Below are 12,381 nucleotides of genomic sequence, written 5' to 3'. Positions count from 1 at the left end.
GACTAATAGAAGTTGACTAATGAATGTTAGGGATCATACGTAACTGTCAGTGATCCCTATGTCAGCAATACAGAGTTACAGTATATATTTCTTTGTGGATGATTCACTATAGTTTTATATAACTGGTGATAAAAACATGCTAGTCTTTTTCTTTTTTAATTCAGAATATTACGGGGGGTACAAGTGTTTTTATTTACATGGATCGCTTTTGTAATGCTTGGGTCAGAACTATGAGTGTGCCCATCTCCCACATAGTGTTCATTGTACCCGTAGGTAGGTTTTTGCCCATCTCTTCCTTCTTACTCCCCCCACTTGATTTCCACTGTGTTTTACTTCCCTTCATGCACGTGTGCTCATTGGTTAGTTCCAATTTAATAGCGAGAACATACGGCGTCTGTTTTCCTTTCCAGAAGTGAAAAGGAAAGGAAAAATAAATTAATTAATTAAAAGGAAAATGGTCTCCTGTTCCATCCAAATTGTTGCAAAAGGCATTAAGTCATCCTGAGTAGTATTCCATGGTATACATATATCACATTTTGTTAATCCACTAATGAATTCGTTGGCACTTGGGTTGATTCCACATCTTTGCAATTGTGAATTATACTGTTGTAAAGTATTACCTTCATAATGATGGTAAATTATTCCTAGACTAAAGGTTGCTCTGGACCTGACATTAAAAAGCTTAAAATGAAGCCTAACACCCAACAATGTCAATTCAATAAAATTTCAAAATGCCATTTCAAAATGGCATTCAATAAAAAAAAACAAAAAACCAAATATGTAAAGAAGTACGAAAATATGACTCATAACCAGAAGAAAAGTTGCTGAAAACAGATGAGACATGACAAAGATGGAAATGTCAGACATGGATATTAAAACCACTATTTATATATAGATTTCTTAGATAACATTCAATATTTTATGAACCATACAAATAACTGATAAAGTAGACTCCATCAAAACTTGAAACTTTTGCTCTTCAAAGATACTATTAGGAGAAAGAAGTGAGAAGCCATAAGGACTGGGAGAAAATATTTGTCAAACTCATGTCTAATAGTGGCTTTATCTAAAATATTTAAGGATCTCTAACAATTCAATAACAAAAAGACAAACCCAATAAAAAAAATGGCCAAAAAATTTTGCCAGTTTTGTTGGTGAAGATATATGAATTGCCCGTGAAATGATATTCAATTTTAGCCACAAGGGAAAATACAAATTTAATTCACAATGAGGTTCTAGTACTCACCCATTGTAATAGCCAAAGTTTAAATAGCCATAACCAAGAGTTGGCCAGGATGTGGAACAGCTAGATCTCTCACATGAGGCTGATGGAACTGTAAAATTGAACAGTTGCTTTAGAAAACAGTCTGCCAGCTTCTTTTGAGTTTAAACATACGTATACCAAACAGCCCAGCAGTTTCACTCCTGTGAAAACGTGTCATCCACATAAAACTTGTACTTGAATATTTGTGGTAGTTTTCTTCATAGCAGCCAAAACTGTCCCACAACAGGTGAATGGATAAACAAATTGTGTTATAGCTACACAGTGGATAACAATTGTGTTATAGCTTATACATCAATAAAATGGACTGAAGTGTATCGATACATTCAGTCATGTGAACAAAGAAGCATCATGCTAAGTGAAAGAAGCGAGATGTAAATGACTGCATACTATGATTCCATGTATATGGAATTCTGGAAAAGGAAAAAACAAAGGTATAGAAAATAGATTGGGGTGAGGATTACATGATTGTATATATTTGTCAAAACTCACCCACTTACTAGATAATTTTATGTTATCTCAATAAAGCTGTTGAAAAAATTTTGGTATTCTAAAATCTATACTTTGCTTAAATTACTTAGCACTTGATATAGGAGTTTATTAAGAAGTTCTTTCTTGAGTCAGTGTAGCAACATTTTGGAGTTCCTACTTTGCAGTTTAAATTGTCAAAATTTAGAGGAAGAATGGGGTGTATAAATCACTCCATGAGGTTTCTTGTTTTTTGTTGTTTTTTTTTTAAATTGACTCCTCAGGTCTCAGAATCCCAGATGAGTAGGGTAAACAGCTGAATATGTGTAGTCTGAAAAAGCTCCTTGAGGTTTTTTTTAAAGGCCTTTTCCCTGTAAAAGTATTCTAGAATCTCTTACGGGTTTTTTTTGTGTGTTTGGTTGGTTTTGTTTTATAAATCAACTTTATAGAGGTATAATTTACAAACATTAAAATGTACCTATTTTAAGTATACAGTTTGGGTTTTGATGAATGTGTTCAGTATACAGAACATGTTCATCACCCCAGAAAAATTGCATTGTGCTTCTTTGCTGTCAATTCCCCTACTCTACTCCAGGCCCAGGAAATCCCTGTTGTCACTAATTTTACATAATAGTCTCTTACAGTATGTTTCTGGCTTTCTTCCTTTAGCATAAGGTCTTTAAGATTCATTCATTTCATTTGTGTCAGCGCTTCAATTTTATTGTGTTCCATTTCATGGCCATACAACAATTTATCCATTTGCCTGTTGAAGTGTGAACGGTCTTTGTGTGAACATGTTTTTTTCCATTGCTCTTACATAATATGCAGAAGTGGGATTCCTGGGTTGTATGCTAAGTGTATGTTAAACTTTACAAGAAACTATCAAATTGATTTCCAAAGTGAGTGTAACCAGTTTACATTTCTTGCAAGCAGTGCACAAGAGTTCCTGTGTTCCACATTCTAGGCAGCACTTTATGGTGATTGTCTTTCATTTTAGCCTGTCCTGTGGATGTATATTACCTCACTATAGCTTTAATATGCATTCCCCTTGTGATTGGTTTTGACCATCTTTTCATGTGCTTATTGCTCAAATGTTTAGCCAATATTTCGTATTATCTTCTTGTTAATGAGTTGTAGGATTTGTTCTGCATACTCCTTAGGTATATGTTGCTTTTTTCAATTTCTTACTGGTGTCTTTGCAAGAGCAGAAGCTATTAATTAGCTTTGATGAAGTCCATTTTATAATTTTTTTTCCTGTGGTTTGTGTGGTATCCTATCTAAGAAATCTTTGTCTTCCCCCATGTTATAAAGATTTTCTCATTTGATTTCTTCTGTAAGTTTCATAGTTTTTATGTGATCTATTTTGAGTTAATTTTTGTTTTTATAGGGTATAGGATTAAAGTTCTTTTTCTCATATGGCTGTCCAGTTATTCTGGCATAATTTGTTGAACAGACTCTTTTATATTTCTCCATTGAATTGCCTTGAGATCTTTGTCAAAAGTCAATCAACCATGTATTTGGAAATCTTCTAAAAATTGATGATTAAGACTTGTTATAGAAAGTCTGTAATCTTTTCCCATCAATTTTTTAAATGATAATGTTTAAAAGATTTTTATTTAGACTATTTACTAAATATAATTAATTCTTATATAATATGGTGGACACAAGAACTGATAGCATCTGAATGTCTTTAAAATTTTTTAAAATACAAACTTGAATTCAGAGTCTCTGACTTTCATATAATACATTGGATTACAAGTGTGTGTGTGTGTGTGTGTGTGTGTGTTTATTTTAATTCACTGTGTTTTTTTTTTTTTAAAGATTGGAACTAGATGGAAAGATGTTGTCTCCAAGTGTCTCCGATGCCACTTTCAGCCACTGCTTTTGTTTTATGCAAACCCAGATGGCACAGCAGTTTCTACTGAAGATGCACTTAGGCAGGTTGTCAGCTGGTCACATTACAAGTCTGTTGCAGAAAATATGGGTAATTCTTTTCTTTTTTAATTTTTCAGTGTTTTCTATTTAACTAGGAATATTAATATACTGGATATAAAATGAATGTTCAGGATAATTTCAAGTGCAAGTTTAAGTAAAGTGGAGTTCAGGAAAAATGTTAGTATTTGTTGTTAATCTTTAGAAAGGAACCTTTCCTCATCAGTGGCCTCAGAAGTACTTTCAGGAGTCACCTACTGTTAGAGTCACACAAGCACGGAAGAGGCTGCTTGGCTGGTAGCTCTTTCTAGCAGTAAATTTTAAGCGATTTAGTAAACTAGGAAAAGTCCAAAGCAGTTAGGCCATACTTGGATGCATTGCAGAGCATGTAGAAATCTTTAAGCAATGTCAGTCCTCTAAGTTTTAGGTAATTTTGTCTACAGTTAAAAATGTCTGAAACAATGATTCAAATGTCTCTTCTACTGATGGGAAGGGAATGATCCATTTTTATCTTTTGCAGGATGTGAAAAGCCTACAGTTTATAAGTCAGATAATTCAAAAGAAAATGGATTTGGTGATCAGGCAAAACAGAGAGAAAATCATAAGTTTCAAACTGATAATATTTCAACATTTAATCGGTGCCACATTCAGACAAGTGGAGGGAGAGGACCAGGTAGGTATCTATATTGTTATTTTTACATTGTTTCTGACCAGCTAAATGTCCTCCTTTCTTCACTTACTGGATGGTGCTTAACTAGCTTTCCTTGGCCAGAAGAGAAAATAACAAGTAGATAACAAAATTTGGTCTTTGATTTCTGTGTTTCTTTGAGAGCTGTAGTTTTCCTGACCAGTTTGATTCGACAAGTGGTGTGAGGTTCTCTGTGTGCTCAGAACTGTGGAAGGCCTGAGGTAATCGGGACAGTTACCAAAGGAAGCTATAATGTAGCTTTTCCTTCAAGGAGTTAATAGTCAATTTGGAGAAGAAAAACATGAGATAATAATTTGGCATATACACCAAAATTAAATTTACTGTTAGTGAATGCAACAGTAGTTCAAAGTTACTGTAGCTGTAGATTGTTCTTGATCTTATTTTTATTCAACTCTCTCTCGTTATCATTCCGTGACTTTCATTTTCACAAGCCAACTTCTGTGACTTGGGTCAAAGTGAGACATCACAGTACTGTGTGTATCTGCGGTTTAGAAATACTAAAACTCTTAATTGTGTGGATGTTCAGGATGATTTTATAAGCAACTTATTTAAATATATAGTAATGAAATAATGTCTAGCCACAAAAGTAACCCATTCAATCAAGGGTAGTAAGATCCATAGTTAGCAATTATCATCCACAAAGAACTACAATAAAGGCTTTTAAAAATTCTTAATGAAACTATAACTTTTTTTCCTTTCATAGATTGTTGATACTCTTTAACACATTTTTGTTTTTCAAAAGACACCTACTTTTAAGTCCCAAAACAGTGCGTGTGTGTTTGAGAACACAAGCATTGGAACCAGATAACTTGGGTTTATATTCCAGTTCAGTACTTACACCTGGGCAAGTTTCTAATTTCTTTCTGCCTCAGTTTCTGTACCTGAAATGGAGGTAATAATGGTACCTTACCACAGAGGTTTAAGTGACCACTCAGTTACCTGAAGCTCTTGTTATTTTAATGGCAGGTCTCTTTTAATTCCTTTGTACTTGCTTTAGGGGCCATACAAGAACTTTTAAAACACAACATGCATCTCCAGTGTCAGGAAAAATCATGTCGCATTTTTTTCATTAAGTATAAAAATGAGCTCATTGTTTACTTTAATTAATGTTGTATGTTTAATATGTAACATCTTAAAATTTTTATATAGTTCAGTTTTTACTTTTGTGGAGCAATTTGAAAAATTATCTGTATTATTATAAGAATGATTTCTTTTGCAGTTAAATTAAGTCACATTGATCAAAGGGATAAGATGAAAGACATTTCCAGAGAATGTGCTCTAAAAGCTATTGAACAGAAAAACTTACTTTCTTCACAAAGGAGAGATTTAGAGAAGGGACAAAGAAAAGATTTAGGCCGACATAGAGGTAAGTTAAGAGCTTATAACATTCATTTAAAAAAGGGCTGCTAAAAATCTTATTTTAAAACTGAATTTTATAACTTTAATATAATTTCTGTGTCTATATGTTATATTTACATATTTCTAAGTATGATTTCTTAATACATCTATACTAAATCTAAAAATGTGATATTTTTCTGGTCCTTATTTCATTCTAGCCTGGGATACTTGTGTTTTGTATTTTGATGTTTTAAACTTTATTTGTAGATGTAATTCACTCATATGGTACATTCAAATAATTAAGGAAGGTTATAAAATTAAGTGAAAAGAGCTCTTTTCCAGCTATCCCTGACCTTCCCTCTGTTTACTGTTTATAGTTTACAGTTCATATAAGCATGTTTTGCTTTTGAGGGTTTAATTCTCTTTTCTTTATGGAGATAGCATATAATTTAACTGTTACTGAGCGACTTTAAAGAATGATTTTAGATTTTTCCTGGAGAGACATCCTTTCACATATACCTTTGAATATTTTTTGTTTATAGCTATAACATAAAATTCTTTTAGAGGAATTGCTGGCTCAGGGTATGTTAATTTTAATTTTGACTGATGTGACTCAGTTGCCTTCCTGAAATATTGAACCAGCCGGCACTCCCACGAACAGCAATTGGATGTCTGTTTCTTCACACTCTCCGCCCTTGATTTAACAAACTTAAATCTTTACCAGTGTAAAAGGCGGAAAATATTTTTTATGATTTTTGTTAATTCTGAGTGAGATAGAATGCTTATTTTTTAAAAACTACTTTAAGTATATTATTAAATTATTTTTTCAAGTTCTTTTATACCTTTATCAGTGCCTCCTCATTAAACATAAAGAGGGAATGAAAAAAGCACTTTTTAATCTCAAAACAGTATGTGATATAATTCACTTTTAATTATTACTTAATCTAAAACTGCTTAACATTTCTTCTCTAATAAGATACTTGGCTTGTGACTAAAAAGTGGTTCTGAGGAATAGTTTGTGTTTTTTTTTTGTTTTTTTTTTTGGTTTGTTTTTAAGATTTGGTAGAAGAAAACCTTTCACATTTCCGGTCCGGGTCCCCTCCTGCCGTAAATGGCTTGAGACAACATGGGAATCCACATGTATATCGTAGTCAAGGAAAAGGACCATGTAAACATGATCGAGTTACCTGCCAGAGTCGGGCTTCTGCACAAACAATAAGTTCAAGTAAAGCCCAGGTCCCTGCTCCGGGAGAGAAGACAACTGGCAAAGTTAAGAGTGACTGTGGCACTGGATACGATACTGACAGCAGCCAAGAGTCTAGGGATAAAGGAAGCAGCTGTAATAGCAACAGCAAAAGCCGGAACCGAGGTTGGAAACCTATGAGAGAAACGCTAAATGTTGATAGTATTTTTAGTGAAAGTGAAAAAAGACAGCATAGTCCGAGACATAAATCAAATATCAGTAACAAACCTAAATATAGCAAAGATCAGAGTTTTAATAATTGGCCAAAAGAGAATCCGAAGCAGAAAGGTTTAATGACCATCTATGAAGATGAAACGAAGCAGGAAATAGGAAGCGGAAGTTCCCTTGAATCTAATGGAAAAGGAGCAGAGAAAAATAAAGGCCTCGTGGAGAGTCAAGTTCATGGTGATAACTGGCAGATGCAGAGGACCGAGTCTGGCTACGAAAGCAGTGATCATATCAGTAATGGATCTGCTAATTTGGACTCACCTGTCATTGATGGAAATGGTGCAGGAGTGGATATCAGTGGTGTTAAAGAAACAGTATTCTTCAGGTAATATATAAGTTGAATGAATGATTTTCCACCCACCATCCTTTCTTGTTAATTATTTGAAGTAATTCTTAAAATTTAGGTTAAGTATAATGGAAATAGCATGAGCTTAGCATAAAGAAACCTGAGATATTGCAGTTTATTTAATATTTCAGATTTCTGTTTTTAATAGTTAATTCCAAAAATAACAACTGATTATTTTTAGTAAATTTGGAAAGTGCAGAAATATATGACTGTTTTCATCACCATCAACTACTGATGTGTACTACAGGTTTTAAAGCATAGACCTAAGTTGGTTTCATCTCAGTCATTAAGCTGATTGTTTACTTCTTCAATCTATTGTAATTCAGAATTGGGGCTGTTTTCTACTGTCAGTTCCATAGAAGAGATATTTTCCTTTTAACAAATACAAAAGAATTCAGACAAATAACTAAATCTCTGTTCAATTAATTAATTCTAAATACATTTATTATGTTACTGTTAGCAGTACATTAATACTTCTCTATGTAACCTTTGAAACATGCCCACAGCTTAGTGGTTGATTTTTGTGGTCAATCTAACCAGTTTTTCTGCTTGATATTCTTCTAAACATTAATTTGATATTAGCTGGTATTTGACCACATTTGTTATTAAAGGGTAGATTTGCAAAAATCAACTGTTCATGTTTTATTAAAATAATTGTTTCAATAAAGACTTGAGGAAACATTTTTTACTTGGCAGAGTAATTTCATAGCACCCCTTAAAAAGGGGTAGCCTGGGGTAGAAGAACTATGTAACCAGATAGATGTAGATTTTAATTATTAGGCAAATTAATTTGACTTTTGCAGCCTTACTCTTCTATTGTAAAATGAGGATAACTACTTTTAAGTGTTGGTGAGATGTAAATTAAATAATGTACATTAATCCCTCCCACTGTATGCATTTAGCATACAATAATTGCTTAACAAATGTTGTTTTCTTTCTTTTTCTTAGGATGACTAAGATAATCTGTGTTTGGCATGTGTTTTGCTTTATTTTCTAGTGACCAGATTAAGACAAACAACCTAAATAACGAAGGCATGGACTCTACATCCCTTCAGAGCAAAAACCACTTAGAAGGTAGGAAGTTCATATAAATATATTGTAATAGTGGCAGTAAAGAATAAATTGCAGTAATTTGTTTCTTGTTGTGATATACCTAAGACAGAATCGTATATAGATGGCTATAAAATTATTCTAAAATAACTTTAAAATATAAACATCCATTTTTATTAGGTTAATGTATCATATTTTAATAAAATATATGTAGAAAGAAGGAAATCATTCTTTTTGTATATATTTTATCTATGCATGCTATATTTTCACATTTGGTGCACAAAGTTAATACTGGTTTTGTATCTCACTTTTTATTTGCTTAAGTAAATACTGCTTTTGAAGTTTGCAGCCTTTTAGAATGTGCTTTTAGAATACATCTTTAATGTTATGGTATTAATAGCATTACATTGCTTACCTTTTCTATTTAGATGATGAAATCTTTGAGTCATTTTTTTCCTTCAGTAGCAGCTTGCATTTTAAGTTTCTATAGTAGAGAACCTGGAACAATGATTTGGGATTCAAGCAGGCAGGAATGTCAGTCTAACTGTGGCAGGTTAATACTTTACTTTTACTTAAGAGAAGGTACATTTCTGTATTTGCAAAGAAAAAGGTCATGATCTAATTGTTTAGAAACCGTGATCCATAGAATATTGGTCTTTCTAACTACCTCCACTACTTTTTAAATAATGTACATGTGAGATTTTGGCACACAAAGAGATTGGTAAGTTTTTCTTTGAGATAAGAGCAAGGAAGATAAGAATGGTCCTGTTACTGCTGATAAGTTTATGAATAGTGAGGAGGGAAGTTGGGAGAGTTCATGCTTAAAGGCTTTTAGAGGATGGGAAGAGCTATGAGAAAAGGAGGAACTGTATCAGTCAGGATGGACTAGGTTCCAGGTTACACAATGGTAATAACTTCAGAATCTCAATGTGTTAACACAGTTTGTTTCTTGCTCACAATTCATGTCCAGTGGAGGTCAGGGTGGAGTCTCAGGAACCACTCAGGGCCCCAAGCTAATGAGGTAGGGTGAGGCAGGGGAGGTGAAGGAAGATACAATATGGAGAATCACCTGTAAGCTCTTAGAACTTCAAACTAAAAGTAACATATGCACTTCTAGTTACATCTCTTTGGCCCAGACAAGTCTTCTAACCAGGCCTAATTTCAAAGAGAGTAGAAAAGTGACGTTTTATAGATGTCTGGAAATTAGTCAAAGTATGTGTGAACAGCCTTAATGACTAGCGGGGGAATTAAGAACCAATAGACTGATAACAGCCTTCTGGAAAAGTTCAGTTTGGAAGCAATAACTATGTAATGGTGTGGGATGGTTATAGGTGGTTTGTTAGCAACACATAGCAGCCTAGAATTAAAGAAAATTAGATGCTTGAATGTATACAGGATTCAGGATTATTATGGGGAGCACATACCTGAATGATTTGGGGGAGAGGGATTGAGGAAGATGATGAGCAAAGGGGTTATTGATATTGCAATCAAAGACAATGTTTTCAAATTTTAGAATTCAAAGGAAGAGAAGGGATATAATTTTTCATAATAAAAGATAGCCATGAACAGCAAGTTTTAAAGTTTTTTAGTGTTTATCATCCTTAAGGCTTTCGTGGAGATTATTTTTCAGGTTGCACGCATTGAATGTGATTAAATGTTAAATTATTTTGTTTTCATCAAATGGTATAATATCAGAAGGAAACACTTATATTAAGGAAATAACCTTCCTTCCCCATATTAGAATGTCTCACCTGATAAAATCTGATAAAAGTCCGGTAACCAAGTATTGCAGGAAACAGTAAAAGGTTGGCCAGAAATCACAGCAGAAATCAGTGAGATTGAACAATAAGTGCAAGTTCAGTACTCTTTACAAAATGATGCTTGCTTCCTGATAGTTATAAAAACATAAGATCATGGAGATTGTGATGGTCAAAAGTGCATTGCTATAAGAGCTTTGCAGTGGATTATTATGAAAGAGTGTCTATGTAATACACTTAAAAATCTTTTTTATTGTGGTGAAATATACATAACAAAATTTACCATTCTAGGCGGGGCGCGGTGGCTCACACCTGTAATCCTAGCACTCTGGGAGGCTGAGGTGGGTGGATTGTTTGAGCTCAGGAGTTCGAGACCAGCCTGAGCAAGAGCAAGACCCCATCTCTACTAAAAATAGAAAGAAATTGGCCAAGTAAAAATATATAGAAAAAATTAGCTGGGCATGGTGGCGCATGCCTGTAGTCCCAGCTACTTGGGAGGCTGAGGCAGAAGGATCTCTTGAGCCCAGGAGTTTTAGATTGCTGTGAGCTAGGCTGACGTCACAGCTCTCTAGCCCGGGCAAAAACAGAGTGAGACTCTGTCTCAAAAAAAAAAAAAATTACCATTCTATTTTTAAGTATATAGTGTAGTGTCATTAAATACATTCACATTGCTATGTAATCATCACCACCATCCAGCCCCAGAATTTTTTTACCTTCTTAAACTGAAATTCTCTACCTATTAAAGAACAACTCCCCACTCTCTCCTTCCACCAGCCCCTGGTAACCACCATTCTACCTTCTGTCTTTGAATTTGAGTACTTCCTAAGGGTGGAATTATACAAGATTTGTCCTTTTGTGTCTGGATTATTTCACTTAATATAATGACCTGAAGGTTCATCCATGTTGTAGCACGTATCAGAACTTTATTCCTTTTTAAGACTCAATGATATTCCATTGTTTGATATACTACATCTTATTTATCCCTTCATCGGTTGCTGGACATTTGGGTTGTTATCCCTTTTGGCTATTGTGAATAATGCTGCTGTGAACATCGGTGTGTTTAAGTCCTCACTTTAGTTCCTTTGAGTATGTACCCAAAAGTGCAATTGCTGGATCCTGTTGTATGGTTTTATGTTTAATTTTTTGAGGAACCACGATACTGTTTTTCATGGCAGCTGCTCCATTTTACATTCCCACCAGCAAAGGGTAAGGGCTCCAGTTTCTCCATATCCTTGTTAATGCTTCTTATTTTCTTTTTTTAAAAATAAGTATCTTATTGTGGTTTTATGTAACCCACTCTTTACTTAACTAAATTACACCGTTTTAAAGTTATTTTTTATTTAATAACCTTCAGAGCCTACCGTTGTTCTCTAAGCCAGTCTTTGACTTGAGAGCTGTCTGTGTTGCGTTGCACCATGTAGTATCTGTGTGTGTGTGTACTCTTCTCCTCCAGTCTGGGACTGAGAATATGTGGAAAAGCAATATAGGAATTATTCCCCAAATTAAAACTTGCCTTGCATGGTTCCTGGCCCCAAGGCACAGTTTAGTTTAATTCTGTGACTGTATGATTTTCTTGGTTCTCTTCCATTTTTCATTTATAAAATGAGGGCACAGTTCCATTATTAACCGGTAGAATCATTTTTCTGTCAATAGCTAAAAGATTTAAAAAGTTAAGGATCTTTAACATTTTTTATTTCCATATTTTGTTTGATATATAAATCCTTTTTAATATTAGTCTATGCAAGTGTATTTGATGGTAGAGAACCAAAATTTTTAATAATGCCATTATAGTTATTTCATTTTTCCCCCATTAATAAAGATAATTATATAGGTTCATCTTCTATATCATTATGGATTCTGCAAAAATTCATCTCTTTGCTGCCTAAAGCTGTTGTTTGGGCACATTGTTGAAATCACCATGATGCCTCTTATAATGTTTTAGCTACTCTTTTAAAATGGAACTCCAATTGGAGGAATTGCAAATGCCTTACATTACATTCAAGACAGAAGAAATGATTTGTTCAAAAT

At 33.9% G+C, this 12,381-nt stretch overlaps 1 protein-coding gene across 1 annotated transcript in view; it reads left to right on the top strand.

The window, feature by feature from the left end:
- Positions 1 to 12,381, top strand: part of USP53 (ubiquitin specific peptidase 53) — a 62,479-nt gene that overhangs the window by 38,084 nt on the left and 12,014 nt on the right. Inside the window, exons 10-14 of the mRNA XM_075998316.1 lie at positions 3,572 to 3,734; positions 4,203 to 4,355; positions 5,611 to 5,757; positions 6,787 to 7,525; positions 8,544 to 8,620. Coding sequence (XP_075854431.1) covers positions 3,572 to 3,734; positions 4,203 to 4,355; positions 5,611 to 5,757; positions 6,787 to 7,525; positions 8,544 to 8,620 — 1,279 coding nt within the window. The remainder of the gene's footprint in view (positions 1 to 3,571; positions 3,735 to 4,202; positions 4,356 to 5,610; positions 5,758 to 6,786; positions 7,526 to 8,543; positions 8,621 to 12,381) is intronic.

This window comes from Microcebus murinus, chromosome 27 (assembly GCF_040939455.1).
Source record: "Microcebus murinus isolate Inina chromosome 27, M.murinus_Inina_mat1.0, whole genome shotgun sequence".
Taxonomy (NCBI): Eukaryota; Metazoa; Chordata; class Mammalia; order Primates; family Cheirogaleidae; genus Microcebus; species Microcebus murinus.
The sequence above is the reverse complement of the archived record's forward strand: the minus strand, read 5'-3'. Positions and strand labels throughout refer to the sequence as shown.